Here is an 18,956-nt window from a genome sequence, read left to right as displayed (position 1 = left end):
GTGTTACACAGCGACAGACCCATCCACACCGGTACTGTACCCCAGTGTTACACAGTGACAGACCCATCCCAACCAGTACCGTACCCCAGTGTGACACAGTGACAGACCCGTCCCCACCGCTACCGTACCCCAGTGTGATACAGTGACAGACCCATCCCCACCAGTACCGTTCCCCGGTGTGACACAGTGACAGACCCGTCCCCACCGCTACCGTACCCCAGTGTGATACAGTGACAGACCCATCCCCACCGGTACCGTTCCCCGGTGTTATACAGTGACAGCCCCGTCCCCACCGGTACCGTACCCCGGTGTTACACAGTGACAGACCCATCCCCACCGGTACCGTACCCCAGTGTTATACAGTGACAGACCCCTCCCCACCGGTACCGTACCCCAGTGTTATACAGTGACAGACCCATCCCCACCGGTACCGTACCCCAGTGTTATACAGTGACAGACCCGTCCACACCGGTACCGTACCCCGGTGTTATACAGTGACAGACCCGTCCCCACCGGTACCGTACCCCGGTGTTATACAGTGACAGACCCGTCCCCACCGGTACCATACCCCGGTGTTATACAGTGACAGACCCGTCCCCACCGGTACCGTACCCCGGTGTTATACAGTGACAGACCCGTCCCCACCGGTACCATACGCCGGTGTTACACAGTGACAGACACGTCCCCACCGGTACCGTACCCCAGTGTTACACAGTGACAGACCCGTCCCCACCGGTACCGTACCCTGGTGTTACACAGTGACAGACCCGTCCCCACCGGTACCGTACCCCGGTGTTATACAGTGACAGACCCGTCCCCACCGGTACCATACACCGGTGTTACACAGTGACAGACGCGTCCCCACCGGTACCGTACCCCGGTGTTACACAGCGACAGACCCGTCACCACCGGTACCGTACCCCTGTGTTACACAGTGACAGACCAGTCCCTACCGGTACCGTACCCCGGTGTTACACAGTGACAGACCCGTCCGCACTGGTACCGTACCCTGGTGTTGTACAGTGACAGACCTGTCCCCACCGGTACCGTAGCCCGGTGTTATACAGTGACAGACCCGTCCCCACCGGTACCGTACCCCGGTGTTACACCGTGACAGACGCGTCCCCACCGGTACCGTACCCCGGTGTAACACAGTGACAGACCCGTCCCCACCGGTACCGTACCCTGGTGTCATACAGTGACAGACCCGTCCCCACCGGTACCGTACCCCGGTGTCACACAGTGACAGACCCGTCCCCACCGGTACCGTACCCCGGCGTTATACCGTAACAGACCCGTCCCCACCGGTACCGTACCCCGCTGTTTTACAGTGACAGACCCGTCCCCACCGGTACTGTACCCCGGTGTTACACAGTGACAGACCCATCCCCACCAGTACTGTACCCCGGTGTTATACACCGACAGACCCGTCCCCACCGGTACCGTACCCCGGTGTTATACTCTGACAGACCCGTCCCCACCGGTACCGTACCCCGGTGTTATACAGTGTCAGACCCGTCCCCACCGGTACCGTTCCCCAGTGTTACACAGGGACAGACCCGTCCCCACCGGTACCGTACCCCGGTGTTACACAGTGACAGACCCGTCCCCACCGGTACCGTACCCCGGTGTTATACAGTGACAGACCCGTCCCCACCGGTACCATACACCGGTGTTACACAGTGACAGACGCGTCCCCACCGGTACCGTACCCCGGTGTTACACAGCGACAGACCCGTCACCACCGGTACCGTACCCCTGTGTTACACAGTGACAGACCAGTCCCTACCGGTACCGTACCCCGGTGTTACACAGTGACAGACCCGTCCGCACTGGTACCGTACCCTGGTGTTGTACAGTGACAGACCTGTCCCCACCGGTACCGTAGCCCGGTGTTATACAGTGACAGACCCGTCCCCACCGGTACCGTACCCCGGTGTTACACCGTGACAGACGCGTCCCCACCGGTACCGTACCCCGGTGTAACACAGTGACAGACCCGTCCCCACCGGTACCGTACCCTGGTGTCATACAGTGACAGACCCGTCCCCACCGGTACCGTACCCCGGTGTCACACAGTGACAGACCCGTCCCCACCGGTACCGTACCCCGGCGTTATACCGTAACAGACCCGTCCCCACCGGTACCGTACCCCGCTGTTTTACAGTGACAGACCCGTCCCCACCGGTACTGTACCCCGGTGTTACACAGTGACAGACCCATCCCCACCAGTACTGTACCCCGGTGTTATACACCGACAGACCCGTCCCCACCGGTACCGTACCCCGGTGTTATACTCTGACAGACCCGTCCCCACCGGTACCGTACCCCGGTGTTATACAGTGTCAGACCCGTCCCCACCGGTACCGTTCCCCAGTGTTACACAGCGACAGACCCGTCCCCACCGGTACCGTACCCCGGTGTTACATTGTGACAGACCCGTCACCACCGGTACCGTACCCCGGTGTTACACAGTGGCAGACCTTTCCCCACCGGTACCGTACCCCGGTGTTATACAGTGACAGACCCGTCCCCACAGGTACGGTACCCCGGTGTTATACAGCGACAGACCCGTCCCTACTGGTACCGTATGCCGGTGTTACACAGCGACAGACCCAACCCCACTGGTACCGTTCCCCGGTGTTATACAGTGACAGACTCGTCCCCACCAGCACCATTCCCCGATGATAAACAGTGACAGACCCCTCCCCACCGGTACCGTACCCCAGTGTGATACAGTGACAGACCCATCTTCAGCGGTACTGTATCCCGGTGTTACACAGTGACAGACCCGTCCACACCGGTACCGTACCCCGGTGTTATACAGTGACAGACTGCTCCATACCGGTACCATACCCCGGTGTTATACAGTGACAGACTCCTCCATACCGGTACCGTACCCCGGTGTTACACAGTGACTGACCCATCCCCACTGGTACCATACCCCGGTGTTACACAGTGACAGACTTGACCCCACCGGTACTGTACCCCGGTGTTACACAGTGACTGACCCATCCCCACTGGTACAATAGCCCGGTGTTATACAGCGACAGACCCGTCCCTACAGGTACCGTACCCCGGTGTTACACAGTGACAGACCCGTCCCCACCGGTACCGTACCCCGGTGTTACACAGTGACAGACCCGTCCACACCGGTACCGTATCCCGGTGTTATACAGTGACAGACCCGTCCACACCGGTACCGTACCCCAGTGTTACACCGTGACAGACCCGTCCCTACAGGTACCGTACCCCGGTGTTACACAGTGACAGACCCGTCCCCACCGGTACTGTACCCCGGTGTTACACAGTGACTGACCCATCCCCACTGGTACCATACCCCGGTGTTATACTGTGACAGACCCGTCCCCACCGGTACCGTAGCCCGGTGTTATACAGTGACAGACCCGTCCCCACCGGTACCATACCCCGGTGTTACACCGTGACAGACGCGTCCCCACCGGTACCGTACCCCAGTGTAACACAGTGACAGACCCGTCCCCACCGGTACCGTACCCTGGTGTCATACAGTGACAGACCCGTCCCCACCGGTACCGTACCCCGGCGTTATACCGTAACAGACCCGTCCCCACCGGTACCGTACCCCGCTGTTTTACAGTGACAGACCCGTCCCCACCAGTACTGTACCCCGGTGTTATACAGCGACAGACCCGTCCCCACCGGTACCGTACCCCGGTGTTACACAGTGGCAGACCTTTCCCCACCGGTACCGTACCCCGGTGTTATACAGTGACAGACCCGTCCCCACCGGTACCGTACCCCGGTGTTATACAGCGACAGACCCGTCCCTACTGGTACCGTATGCCGGTGTTACACAGCGACAGACCCAACCCCACTGGTACCGTTCCCCGGTGTTATACAGTGACAGACTCGTCCCCACCGGCACCATTCCCCGGTGTTAAACAGTGACAGACCCCTCCCCACCGGTACCGTACCCCAGTGTGATACAGTGACAGACCCATCTTCAGCGGTACCGTATCCCGGTGTTACATAGTGACAGACCCGTCCACACCGGTACCGTACCCCGGTGTTATACAGTGACAGACTCCTCCATACTGGTACCGTACCCCGGTGTTATACAGTGACAGACTCCTCCATACCGGTACCGTACCCCGGTGTAACACAGTGACAGACGCGTCCCCACTGGTACCGTACCGTACCCCGGTGTTACACTGTGACGGACCCGTCCCCACCGGTACCGTACCCCAGTGTTACACAGTGACAGACTTGACCCCACCGGTACTGTACCCCGGTGTTACACAGTGACTGACCCATCCCCACTGGTACCATACCCCGGTGTTATACTGTGACAGACCCGTCCCCACCGGTCCCGTACCCCGGTGTTATACCATGTCAGACCCATCCCCACCGGTACCGTACCCCGGTGTTACATTGTGACAGACCCGTCACCACCGGTACCGTACCCCGGTGTTACACAGTGGCAGACGTTTCCCCACCGGTACCGTACCCCGGTGTTATACAGCGACAGACCCGTCCCTTCTGGTACCGTATGCCGGTGTTACACAGTGACAGACCCAACCCCACTGGTACCGTTCCCCGGTGTTATACAGTGACAGACTCGTCCCCACCGGCACCATTCCCCGGTGTTACACAGTGACAGACCCGTCCAGACCCGTCCCCACCGGTACCGTACCCCGGTGTTATACAGCGACAGACCCGTCCCTACAGGTACCGTACCCCGGTGTTACACAGTGACAGACCCGTCCCCACCAGTACCGTACCCCGGTGTTATACAGCGACAGACCCGTCCCTACAGGTACTGTATCCCGGTGTTACACAGTGACAGACCCGTCCACACCGGTACCGTACCCCGGTGTTATACAGTGACAGACTGCTCCATACCGGTACCATACCCCGGTGTTATACAGTGACAGACTCCTCCATACCGGTACCGTACCCCGGTGTTACACAGTGACTGACCCATCCCCACTGGTACCATACCCCGGTGTTACACAGTGACAGACTTGACCCCACCGGTACCGTACCCCGGTGTTACACAGTGACAGACTTGACCCCACCGGTACTGTACCCCGGTGTTACACAGTGACTGACCCATCCCCACTGGTACCATAGCCCGGTGTTATACAGCGACAGACCCGTCCCTACAGGTACCGTACCCCGGTGTTTTACAGTGACAGACCCGTCCCCACCGGTACTGTACCCCGGTGTTACACAGTGACAGACCCATCCCCACCAGTACTGTACCCCGGTGTTTTACAGCGACAGACCCGTCCCCACCGGTACCGTACCCCGGTGTTACACAGTGGCAGACCTTTCCCCACCGGTACCGTACCCCGGTGTTATACAGTGACAGACCCGTCCCCACCGGTACCGTACCCCGGTGTTATACAGCGACAGACCCGTCCCTACTGGTACCGTATGCCGGTGTTACACAGCGACAGACCCAACCCCACCGGTACCGTACCCCAGTGTGATACAGTGACAGACCCATCTTCAGCGGTACCGTATCCCGGTGTTACACAGTGACAGACCCGTCCACACCGGTACCGTACCCCGGTGTTATACAGTGACAGACTCCTCCATACCGGTACCGTACCCCGGTGTTACACAGTGACAGACCCGTCCCCACCGGTACCGTACCCCGGTGTTATACAGCGACAGACCCGTCCCTACAGGTACCGTACCCCGGTGTTACACAGTGACAGACCCGTCCCCACCAGTACCGTGCCCCGGTGTTATACAGCGACAGACCCGTCCCTACAGGTACCGTACCCTGGTGTTACACAGTGACAGACCCGTCCCCACCGGTACCGTACCCCGGTGTTACACAGTGACAGACCCGTCCCCACCGGTACCGCACCCCGGTGTTACACAGTGACAGACCCGTCCCCACCGGTACCGTACCCCGGTGTTATACAGTGACAGACCCGTCCCCACAGGTACCGTACCCCGGTGTTATACAGCGACAGACCCGTCCCTACTGGTACCGTATGCCGGTGTTACACAGCGACAGACCCAACCCCACTGGTACCGTTCCCCGGTGTTATACAGTGACAGACTCGTCCCCACCGGCACCATTCCCCGGTGTTAAACAGTGACAGACCCCTCCCCACCGGTACCGTACCCCAGTGTGATACAGTGACAGACCCATCTTCAGCGGTACTGTATCCCGGTGTTACACAGTGACAGACCCGTCCACACCGGTACCGTACCCCGGTGTTATACAGTGACAGACTGCTCCATACCGGTACCATACCCCGGTGTTATACAGTGACAGACTCCTCCATACCGGTACCGTACCCCGGTGTTACACAGTGACTGACCCATCCCCACTGGTACCATACCCCGGTGTTACACAGTGACAGACTTGACCCCACCGGTACCGTACCCCGGTGTTACACAGTGACAGACTTGACCCCACCGGTACTGTACCCCGGTGTTACACAGTGACTGACCCATCCCCACTGGTACCATAGCCCGGTGTTATACAGCGACAGACCCGTCCCTACAGGTACCGTACCCCGGTGTTTTACAGTGACAGACCCGTCCCCACCGGTACTGTACCCCGGTGTTACACAGTGACAGACCCATCCCCACCAGTACTGTACCCCGGTGTTTTACAGCGACAGACCCGTCCCCACCGGTACCGTACCCCGGTGTTACACAGTGGCAGACCTTTCCCCACCGGTACCGTACCCCGGTGTTATACAGTGACAGACCCGTCCCCACCGGTACCGTACCCCGGTGTTATACAGCGACAGACCCGTCCCTACTGGTACCGTATGCCGGTGTTACACAGCGACAGACCCAACCCCACCGGTACCGTACCCCAGTGTGATACAGTGACAGACCCATCTTCAGCGGTACCGTATCCCGGTGTTACACAGTGACAGACCCGTCCACACCGGTACCGTACCCCGGTGTTATACAGTGACAGACTCCTCCATACCGGTACCGTACCCCGGTGTTATACAGTGACAGACTCCTCCATACCGGTACCGTACCCCGGTGTAACACAGTGACAGACACGTCCCCACTGGTACCGTACCGTACCCCGGTGTTACACTGTGACGGACCCGTCCCCACCGGTACCGTACCCCAGTGTTACACAGTGACAGACTTGACCCCACCGGTACTGTACCCCGGTGTTACACAGTGACTGACCCATCCCCACTGGTACCATACCCCGGTGTTATACTGTGACAGACCCGTCCCCACCGGTACCGTACCCCGGTGTTATACCGTGTCAGACCCATCCCCACCGGTACCGTACCCCGGTGTTACATTGTGACAGACCCGTCACCACCGGTACCGTACCCCGGTGTTACACAGTGGCAGACCTTTCCCCACCGGTACCGTACCCCGGTGTTATACAGCGACAGACCCGTCCCTTCTGGTACCGTATGCCGGTGTTACACAGTGACAGACCCAACCCCACTGGTACCGTTCCCCGGTGTTATACAGTGACAGACTCGTCCCCACCGGCACCATTCCCCGGTGTTACACAGTGACAGACCCGTCCAGACCCGTCCCCACCGGTACCGTACCCCGGTGTTAAACAGTGACAGACCCCTCCCCACCGGTACCGTACCCCAGTGTGATACAGTGACAGACCCATCTTCAGCGGTACCGTATCCCGGTGTTACACAGTGACAGACCCGTCCACACCGGTACCGTACCCCGGTGTTATACAGTGACAGACTCCTCCATACCGGTACCGTACCCCGGTGTAACACAGTGACAGACGCGTCCCCACTGGTACCATACCCCGGTGTTATACAGCGACAGACCCGTCCCTACAGGTACCGTACCCCGGTGTTACACAGTCACAGACCCGTCCCCACCGGTACCGCACCCCGGTGTTACACAGTGACAGACCCGTCCCCACCGGTACCGTACCCCGGTGTTATACAGCGACAGACCCGTCCCTACAGGTACCGTACCCCGGTGTTACACAGTGACAGACCCGTCCCCACCAGTACCGTGCCCCGGTGTTATACAGCGACAGACCCGTCCCTACAGGTACCGTACCCTGGTGTTACACAGTGACAGACCCGTCCCCACCGGTACCGTACCCCGGTGTTATACAGCGACAGACCCGTCCCTACAGGTACCGTACCCCGGTGTTACACAGTGACAGACCCGTCCCCACCAGTACCGTACCCCGGTGTTATACAGCGACAGACCCGTCCCTACAGGTACCGTACCCCGGTGTTACACAGTGACAGACCCGTCCCCACCAGTACCGTACCCCGGTGTTATACAGCGACAGACCCGTCCCTACAGGTACCGTACCCCGGTGTTACACAGTGACAGACCCGTCCCCACCGGTACCGTACCCCCGGTGTTATACAGCGACAGACCCATCCTATTGATGCTTTCTCCTTTCACTTTAATTATCAAATTATTAAACAGATTATACTCAATCTGTCACCTCTCCTACCATACCTTCAACTGATGTATTCTTTGAGTCACCTTTACACTGTTGAAGGCTTTGTTTTTCAAAATTGTGCAAAACCTCTCCCATTTTTTATATGTTTCCACACCCAGATGGCTCTGCTGACCTTTAAGTTGACTTGTTTTGTAGATTGCTTCCCATTCATTCTCAATATACCATTATACTTTTATGTTCTTCCACTTTGCCTGCAGACAGTCTTGCCCAGTCAACCTCTTAAGATCGTACCTAGCTCCAAAATTTGCTCTGCCCCAGTTTTGGGTCTTCACCTGTGAACCTATCACAACCTTCTCCCTTATAAGAATATGGCCACTGGTTCCAAATTGCTCCAGCACTGACATCTCAGCCACTGGTCCTGCTCCATATCCTGAGCATATGTTGAGTTTTGCCAACTCCCTAGCTGGGCCCTTGTTGCACTGCCTGAAGACAGTTTCCTGAACATGCTTGACCCTTTCCAGCTCATCTGAGCCCTCAGCACTGTGACATGCCCAGTCTATATTAAAGAAGTCAAGGCAAGTTTATTTATATAGCACATTTAAAAGCAACCCACGTTGACCAAAGTACTGTACGGATCAGAGCAGAAAGCTAAAATCACAAACACAAGAGACACAGACATAACCAACAATGCAAACAGCTTATACGCATAAAAGAAACAATGCAAGGGCCTAGGCACAAGCCAAAGGTCAGCCACATCAGGAGGATTCAAACCCTAGTGAATGAAAGTAAGTTTTGAGCCTGGATTTAAGAGAGTCGATGGAGGGGGCAGATCTGATAGGGAGGGCAATGCTGTTCCATAGTCTATGGGGCTGCAACAGCAAAGGCGCGGTCACCCGGAGCTTAAATTTAGATATCGGGACAGCCAGGATCCCCAAGTCAGCCAACCTGAGGGACCTGGAAGTAGAATAAGGGGTTAGAAAGTCTGTGATATAGGAGGGGGCCAGCTCATTTAGGGCTTTATAAACAAACAGGAGAACCTTAAAATCAATTCTGAACCGTACTAGAAGCCAGTGGTTGTTGGCCAGGATAGGAGTAACATGGTCCTGCTTCTGAGCACCCGTCAGGAGCCTGGCTGCAGCGTTCTGGACCAGGGACGACTGACTAATCCCAGTATACAGTGAGTTGGAATAAGTCCAAGTGGGAGGATATAAGGATGTGGATGACTTCCTCAAGATCTTTGAAAGAGAGAAACTGTTTGATTTTGGCAATAGTATGAAGCTGGAAAAAACTGGCTTTTACTACTGCATTAACTTGCTTGTCAAACTTAAAGGTGGAATCAAATATCAGACTAAGGTTTTTGATGTGGGGTTTGACAAGGGTGGACAGGTTACCAAGACTGTTGGTAATCACTTTGATGGAGTTAAAAAAGTGTTAAAAAATCTCTAGAATGACAGCCTAAATATTCTTGCAATTTTCTGCAGTCTCTGTACATTTGTTCCTCTAATTCCCATTGAGATTTGGGAGGGTATGGTACAATCCCAACAAGATGATTCTTCCCCCCCCCCACCCCAATTTCTGAACTGCATCTTTGGAGCCTCACTGGATGATCCCTCAGTAACTTAATCTTCTCCTTCATCAGAAACGTTGGAAGATCATTCCAAACTTCTGCTGCCCTTCGTGACCTAGTGCTTATGATGTCACCCTGATTGGCCTGGTTCAATGCTGAAGCCTCAGTTTCCAGCAGAGGAAATCTTCCAACCTCATCAGCTCCTGCATTATTCTGAACCCTTCAGCCACATCTCCCCTTACTCTTCTCCATCCAAATAATACAACCTTGGTTTTGCAACTAGCCTTCATCGTGTAACATTTTGACTGCAATATCATCCAAGCGTAAGTGCCACACCTCATTCAAGTGAATTCTTCCTGTCACACCAGAACACAGAACTTGTACTTTCTTACTGCTGTTCTAGAAGAATGCACACTTACGCCTTTATATGAGCTGCATGATTTCCTTCAAAGGTGGGACCTATCTGTCCAGTTTCATGGAACTTCAGATGGCCCAAGCTGCAAATAAGGAACTGTGACTAAACGTACTATCTGAAAACGTACACTCACCTTCTTAATGTTGTAAATTCGAACGAGCACTCCTTTCGCTCGATCATTCAGAATGGAAAGTTTCTCAGCAAACTTGTGCTGCAATATTCGTGACATCTCTGCATAAGGCAAGTGTGCCCAAGAGCTGGCCAAGCAACACAGAGACACCAGCGTCCGCCTTGAAAACCAGGCTCCAAAGTCTGTGGGCCCACCTCCACTCTGCGTTCATTGGTGGAGCAGATCCCTTCACAGAAAGGAGAAGTGCTTGAAGACTTTCGACTGGTCCGCTGTCCCGTCAGCTGAATCTCAAGCAGCCCTTTTGCCACAAGCCACTTCCTTCCTCTCTGATCTTCCTCAAACATGACAGCTACTGGCTGCCATCTTACAGCTCTGAGGCGAAGGTCCAATGATGTAATGCAGCAACAGCAGGCCCAGCTGAAACAGGCAACAGGCCGTGAGATCAGAGCCCAGAGGCTGAGCAATGAAGCGAGAGAGCTTTGTGAGAGCTCTAACGACAGGAATGTATTTTGGTAACATTTAAAGCCAGAATAAATGTGACCTTGTTCAGCAGAAAGACCCTTTAATAATACTAAATTAAGCATTTGTATTAGGTGATGTTTCAGCCACCTGTCACCTGTTTCCCACCTGAGAATGTTCTTCTTGGACTACAGTTCAGCATTCAACACCATAGTTCCATCCAGGCTCAACAGGAAGCTCAGAGACCTCGGCCCTGACCCTGCCTTGTGCAGCTGGATCCTGGACTTCCTGTCAGATTGCCGGCAGGTGGTAAGAGTGGACTCCCTCACCTTTGCCCCTCTGACCCTCAACACAGATGCCCCTGAGGGCTGTGTCCTGTACCCCTCCTTTACTCTCTGTATACCCATGACTGTGTTGCCACCCACAGCTCCGATCTGCTAATTAAATTTGCTGAGGACACTACACTGATTGACCTAATCTCAAATAATAATGAGGCAGCCTACAGAGAAGAAGTCATCACCCTGACACGGTGGTGTCAAGAAAACAACCTCTCCCTCAATGTCGCAAAAACAAAGGAACTGGTTATGGATTAAAGAAGGAATGGAGACAGGCCAACCCCTGTTGACATCAATGGATCTGGGGTTGAGAGGGTGAACAGCTTTAAGTTCCTCGGCATACACATCATTGAGGATCTCACGTGGTCTGTACATACCAGCTGTGTGGTGAAAAAGGCACAACAGCACCTCTTTCACCTCAGACAGGTATGGGCCCCCAAATCCTAAGAACTTTCTACAGGGGCACAATTGAGAGCATCCTGACTGGCTGTATCACTGCCTGGTATGGGAACTGTACTTCCCTCAATCACAGGACTCTGCAGAGAGTGGTGCGGACAGCCCAGTGCATCTGTAGTTGTGAACTTCCCATGATTCAGGACATTTACAAAGACAGGTCTGTAAAAATGGCCCGAAGGATCACTGGGGACCCGAGTCACCCCAACCACAAACTGTTCCACCTGCTACCATCCGGGAAACGGTACCGCAGCATAAAAGCCAGGACCAACAGGCTCCAGGACAGCTTCTTCCACCAACCCATCAGACTGATTAACTCACACTGACACAACTGTATTTCTCTGCTATATTGACTGTTCTGTTGTACATAATATTTATTACAAATTCCTATAAATTGCACATTGCACATTTAGATGCAGACGTAACATAAAGATTTTTACTCCTCCTGCATGTGAAGGATGTAAGAAATAAAGTCAATTGAAATTCTTTATGATCTACCTTGTATTGTCAGCAGACGTCACCATGTTACACTCTGTCTCCCATGGAGGTTATCAATACAGTTGGCACATTAACTCCTCGAGAAGCCCTAGACTGACAGTGTCACAGTTTTTAGTTTTATACCTAATCCTCGGCATTCTACAAGACTGTCTGTGTGGTTGGGGGTGCCGAGGAATGTCTGAGACTGCAGGACAATATCAGTGGACTGGTGAAATGAAATTACTGTGTAAAATGGATTCAATGGATGAAGTGTGAGGTGATGTTCAACATTTACACTCAGTGACCACTTCATTAGCTGCACTTCAGAGGAGAATGGCCAGACAGGTTCAAGCTGACAACAATTCAAGAGTCAAGCTGTAGTAAACTGGATCAGCAAATCCGTGGATAGCACCAAGACTGGGGGTGTAGCATGCAGCGAGGAAGGCTAGCAATGCTTGCAGCAGGATCTGGACCAGCTGGAAACAATGGGATAAAAGAAACTGATGGAATTTAATGCAGGCAAGCGTAAATGTGAGGTGTTGCACTTTGGGAGGACAAACCAGGGAAGGACTTACACAGTGAGCGGTAGAGCACTGAGGAGTGTGGAGATACAGACCCACAATTCCTTGAAAGTGGCGCCAGAGGTAGATAGGGTCATAGAGAGAGCATCTGGCACACTGGCCTTCATACTTTAGATCAAGGTATTGACTACAGGGGACGTTGTGTTGAAGTTGTATAAGACATTGGAGAGGGCTAATTTGGAGTGTTGTGTGCAGTTTTTGGTCGCTTCCCTACAAGAGAGATATCAATAAGATTGAAAGAGTATAGAGAAAATTTACAAGGATGTTGCCAGAACTTGAGTACTTGAGTTATAGGGAAAGGTTGAGTGGGTTAGGACTTTATTCCCTGGAACATAGCAGAATGAGGGGAGATTTGATAGAGGTGTACAAAATCATGAAGGGTGTAAACAGGGTAAATGCAAGCAGGCTTTTTTTCACTAAGGTTGGGTGAGACTTGAACTAGAGGTCATGGGTTCAGGGTGAAAGGTGAACATGAGGGGGAATTTCTTCACTCAGAGGGAAGTGAGAGTGTGGAACAAGGCATATGGAGGGCAATGGTTCAGGTGCAGGTCAACAGGACTAGGCAGATTAATATTTTGGGTCAAAGGGCCTGTTTCTGTGCTGTAATGTTCTTTTTTTCATTTTTAATCTTTTTTTATTGATTTAAAATATATATAAAGACAGATACAAATTAGAGGAGAAGTTATATCAAATACATATTCCAATGGAAGTACAAACAACAAAAAAGGAGTGTACACTGTCAAAATCATATATAATATTGAGCTCTTCAATATCCACAACTCCTCTTAACAATTCAAAAGAAAGAGATCAAAAATGCCATTATTAAGAAAAAGATTTTTTTAAAAACCGCTAAACTAACCTAAAACAAAAAAAAAGAAGACTGGGCATTCCATTTGAGGATATAATTTCAAAAAAAAGGGGGGAAATCCTTCCGGTCAAATCTGAAAAGTCACGGAGAAGAAGAAAAAAGATTACCAAAAAAAGTAAAAAAAAAGAAGAGAAAATTTAAGTCATATGAAAATATTGAATGAAAGGTTGCCAGGTTTGCTCAAGTGTAATGTTCTATGACTCTTCTATAAAGACAAGCAACCATGCATTACAATAGTGGTGGACAGAAGAGCATCTCTGAAGTGGATGAGCTACAGCAACAGAAGATCACGAACATACACTCATTAGCCATTTTATTAGGTGCAGGAGTTACCAAATAAAGTGGCCACTGAGTGTATGAACTGCAAATGATTTGGATAAGAATATACAAGGCAAGGTTAGTAAGTGTGTGGATATCACAAAAATACATGGTATTGAAGACAGTAAAGGTTGTCAAAAATTACAGGGGGATCTTGACCGGATGGGTAAATGGGCTGAGGATTGGCTGATAAAGGTGAGTTATTGCTGTTTGGGAGGTCAAACCAGGGTAGGACTTTCACAGTGAAAAGTCGGGCCTTGGGGTGCATTGCAGAATAGAGGGAGTTCAGGTATATGATTCCATGAAAATGGTGTCACAGGTAGACAGGATGGCAAAGAAAGCTTTTGGCACGGTAACAGTCAGTCAGGGCATTGAGTATTGAAACTGAGTATTGAGTATTTTGCAGTTGTACAAGACAACAATTTTGGTCGTTCTGTTATAGGAAAGATGTTATTAAACTAAAAAGATAACGGAAAAGATTTCTGAGGATGTTGCCAACACTTGAGGGATTGAGTTAAGGGGAGAGGTTATGGTAGGAGAAAGAGGGATGATCTTACAGAGGTGTATAAAATCATGAGTGGGAGAGAACAGTACAGCACAAGAACAGGCCCTTCAGCCCATAACGTTGTGGTGAACCAATTAATTTAGTAATCAGATGGCCAACTAACGTAATCCCTTCCGCCTTCACAGTGTCCATATCCTTCCATTTCCCTCACATTCATGTGACTTTCTGAACGTCTCTGAAAAGGCCCCAATGCACCCTGGCATCGCATTCCAGGCACCCACACATCTGGTTGGGTTGAGTTGTTCTTCGATCTTGGCAATTTACTTGCAAGTGTTCTGTCACCATGAGAGGAGACATCGTCAGTGCGCTGCTGATTGTGGTGTGCCCTCCGAATGCTTGGCCTGATTAGATGTCATTTCAGAAACTCAGTTGTGATGGAATCTCGTCGCTGATTGGCTGTGTGGTCAACTTCATGCGTTATCGCCTGGAATTTTCGTCACACAATTGAGTTTTCGGGCTTTTGTATCTCCTGCCCATTGGGGGGGGGAGGGGTATATATATTCTGACCTCATAACACATATACCCTAAATAAACTTTAGTCGGCAATCTCTCTTCATCCACTTTAAAATATATGACACTTTAAAATGTCATTTCTGACATTTAAGATGCTTTAAATGTCAGAAATTCAGGCATATTGCGGTGGTCTGCAGAGGGAAACAAAGATGTGGGAGATGCGCTGGAGAGCATGAATATGGGAAATGTGAGGCGGGAGCTAGGCTGAAATGCTGCAATTGTGGCGGGGAACACAGTGCAGCTTATCGAGGGGGCATTAATAGCAAGAAGGCAGCTGAGATACAATATCTTAAGGTAATTCAAGGGGTTAGCTACGCAGAGGCAGTAAAAGGTATCGCTGAAAAGGAGAAGGCTATCAAGTGAACGAATATAGGAAATAATAAACCAGTGAACTGTGAGGGCTGTAATAAGATAAATAATGAGTAGAAAGGATTTCGTACTGTTTATGGTAGATGCAATTAACTGTTCAGCACAAACAGGCAAGAGAACCGAGAAAATTAAAATTATAGTCAAGTCTGCAGAAAAATATCTTGGTATTACAGGGCTTAGGTGGGAAGTAGTTAAAGAAACGCTGAATGGAGGATCAAATAGTTCACAGGCAGGGTAGGCGGGATATTAATGGCAGTATATATTTTACAATGGAATGAATGCAAGGAGTCTTTTTGCAAATGGTCAAGAATTTAAGAAATATGTAGCAGAACTTAAGGAAAAACCTCAGATTTTATGTATACAGGAAACATGGTTGAAACCAAACTTAGACTTTGTTTTACAAGGATATACAGCTATTAGGAAGGATAGAAATGATGGCAATGGTGGAGGAGTAGCAATATTTATAACCAGTGGGATGAGGTATAATATAATCAACATAGGGCAAAAATATGAATCAATAACAATCAAAATTTGGATAGCCAGAGAAAGTTTGGTAGTAATAAATTACTATAATCCATGTAAGCAGAGATACTTTAAACACAGTGGGTGGTGGGATGAAAGGGAAAATAATATGGTGTGGGGATTTCATTGGACACAGTACACTATGGGGATGTAAAAATGCTTACAAAAATGGATTAGTGACAGAGGAATTTATAGATGATGAAAAACTGGTATGTATAAATAGTGGAGACGGTATGAGATATAATATTTCCCAAAACACAGAATCCACAATAGACTTAACATTTGTAAGTAGAGAATTAGCAGGGATCAGTACCTGGAATGTATTAAAACAAACTACAATAGGAAGTGATCACTATCCCATTACTCACAAAGATTCAGATTAAAATAGAACAAAATAAAGAACTTAGAGTCTCGAGGTGGAAACTAAATAAGGCAGATTGGGAGATATTTCAAAGAAGAAGTGAAGCAAGATGCATCGATGAAGATATATTGGATATAGAAGAAATGAATGATAAATTAGTCACAGCAATTTTAAATTCAGCAGAAGAAACAATTCTGAAAAGTAAAGGTAGAGGAGAGAGGAAAAGTGTTCCTTGGTGGAATTGTGAATGTAGTAGAAGTATAAAAGTAAGAAATAAAGCATTTAAAGTGTTAAAAGGACAACATTTGGTAGAAACATTAATACAATATAAAAGAGCACAGGCAGTAGTTCAGAAAATAATCAGACAGGCAAAGTTAGCATACTGGAGACAATATTGTAACAAAATTGGAAGAGAAACTCAACTGTCCGAAATATGGGGCACGATAAGGAAAATGAGTGGTATAAGAAGTAGCACAGAGATTCCTGTGCTAAAAAGCAAGGACATAATAGCAATCAACAATGTAGAAAAAGCAGAAATATTGGCAAAAACTTTTGTTAACATAGCTCGGAAAACTTGACAGTTGAGGCTAGACGGCAAAGGGAGGAGAGGTTTAAGCAAAATCCAGGAATTACTGACAAAAGAGCAACATCGGAAGAAGTGCTGGATACTCCTATTAGTATAACAGAAATAGAGAGAGCCATTATGAATGTGCAGCCAACTTCTCCTGGGAAGGACCAAGTATGGAGTATAGTGCTGAAGCACTTATCAGGAAGTACACTTCTAATTCTGCAGAAACTGTTTAATAACATATGGGAAAGAGGCAAAATACCATCTGCATGGAAACATTATGTTATTGTTCCAATATTAAAACCTGGTAAAGACACATCAGACCCAACAAATTATAGACCAATTGCATTAATTTCACAGCTAGGTAAAATTATGGAACGAATAATAACTGATAGGCTTACATACTTTCTAGAAAAAAAGAAGTCTTATTTCTCCCTACCAAAGTGGTTTTCGTAAAGGAAGAACTACAGTAGATTCAATACTTAGCCTGGAATCTGAAATTAGGAAGGCTCAAACAAATAAAGAAATGGTCCTTGTGGTATTCTTCAACATAGAAAAGGCATATGATATGCTCTGGAAAGAGGGAGTGTTAATTAAATTGAAAGAATTAGGGGTGGAAGGAAAATTATATAACTGGGTTCTAGACTTTCTTTTTGAGCGAACAATTCAAGTCAAGGTGGAAGAAGAGTACTCCAGGACATATTCGGTTGAAAACAGAACACCACAAGGTAGTGTCTGCAGTCCATTACTATTTACCATAATGATAAATGACATATTTGAGCAAGTTGAACATAGTGTGGGAAAATCCTTATATGCAGATGATGGGGCTTTATGGGTGAGGGGAAGAAATTTAATTTATATACAAAGGAAAATGCAAGATGCAATTAATAAAGTGGAGGAGTGGGCAAATAAATGGGGTTTCAAATTGTCTATAAGTAAGTCGCAAGTGATATGTTTCTCAAGAAATCACAAACCAGTTTCCATGAAATTATATGACCAAAAATTAGAGCAGGTAAAGGTAATTTGGTTCCTCGGTTTGTTATTTGATGAGAAACTTACATGGAAAAAGCAAATTGAGAAAGTTACAAACAAATGTAAAAAAAAACAACTTACTGAGGTGTCTTGCTGGACAGGATTGGGGTGCGAGCAGGTTATCGCTATTAAGTACTTATCAAGCTCTAATGAGGGCTACCTTGGATTATGGATGTGTAGCATACATGTCAGCTGCAGAAAGTAATTTAAAAATGCTGGATGTTGATCAAGCTCAGGCCCTTAGGATATGTAGTGGTGCCTTCAGAACATCACCTGTATCAGCTCTTCAAGTCGAAACGGGAAATGTCATTAAGACTTAGAAGATTAAAGTTAATGCTACATTACTGGGTTGACATCATGGGGCATAACAATTCACATCCAGCTAAAGCTGTACTAAAAGATTGCTGGGAACATAATAATTCAAATTATAATAGCTTTGGATAGATCGGAGATGCAGCAGCATAAAAACATGGTCTACACGAGCTGGAATATAGCCCTACAGTTCCATTATCCGATGTTCCTCCATGGCTCTTTACAATACATACAGTGGATATAAACCTGCAACAACTTTTAAAAAAGTCTAACTGTGGAATCAAACTGATAGTACAAGAATATATAGACCTGCATTTTAGAAACAAATTAGTAATATTTACAGATGGATCAAAAGACCCTTGCTCTGGCCACACAAGTATTGCAGTTTACATTCCTCAGTGCAAAACCAGTATCAGGAAAAGAACATCAAACCGTTTATCAGTGTATACAACAGAATTAATGGCAATACTGAGTGCATTATCTGGGATAGAAGAAACTCATGTCAAAAAGGCTGTAATTTGTTCAGACAGTTTGTCTGCATTAATCTCTATCAAGTCAAGAAAATCAGAAAGTAGACAGGATATTTTATTGGAGATTCTATGCAAGTTGTATATACTGACTGAAAATGGGGCAGATGTAAGCTTCCTTTGGGTTCCTGCTCATTGCGGTGAGGAGGGTAATGAAAAAGTGAACATTATAGCTAAACAATCACTCAA

General features: G+C 49.2%; 1 protein-coding gene and 1 long non-coding RNA gene across 3 annotated transcripts in view; one reads left to right on the top strand and one right to left on the bottom strand.

The window, feature by feature from the left end:
* The window catches only part of LOC132384739 (uncharacterized), a 155,052-nt gene extending 144,540 nt beyond the window's left edge, over positions 1–10,512 (top strand). The window contains exon 6 of the long non-coding RNA XR_009509005.1: positions 10,035–10,512. This is a non-coding gene — a long non-coding RNA (uncharacterized LOC132384739). The remainder of the gene's footprint in view (positions 1–10,034) is intronic.
* Positions 1–10,643, bottom strand: part of LOC132384738 (nck-associated protein 1-like) — a 103,652-nt gene extending 93,009 nt beyond the window's left edge. The window contains exon 1 of one of the 2 annotated variants that reach the window (XM_059956173.1): positions 10,511–10,643. In XM_059956173.1, the coding sequence (XP_059812156.1) occupies positions 10,511–10,606 (96 nt within the window). In that variant the 5' untranslated portion in view covers positions 10,607–10,643. Of the gene's footprint in view, positions 1–9,456; positions 9,476–10,510 lie in introns of those variants that run through there. The other variant, XM_059956174.1, reaches the window with a different exon arrangement.
* Positions 10,644–18,956: the final 8,313 nt, after the last annotated feature.

The sequence above is a fragment of the Hypanus sabinus genome, chromosome X1, assembly GCF_030144855.1.
Source record: "Hypanus sabinus isolate sHypSab1 chromosome X1, sHypSab1.hap1, whole genome shotgun sequence".
NCBI classification, from domain to species: domain Eukaryota; kingdom Metazoa; phylum Chordata; class Chondrichthyes; order Myliobatiformes; family Dasyatidae; genus Hypanus; species Hypanus sabinus.
This window is presented reverse-complemented; position numbering and strand designations above follow the sequence as displayed.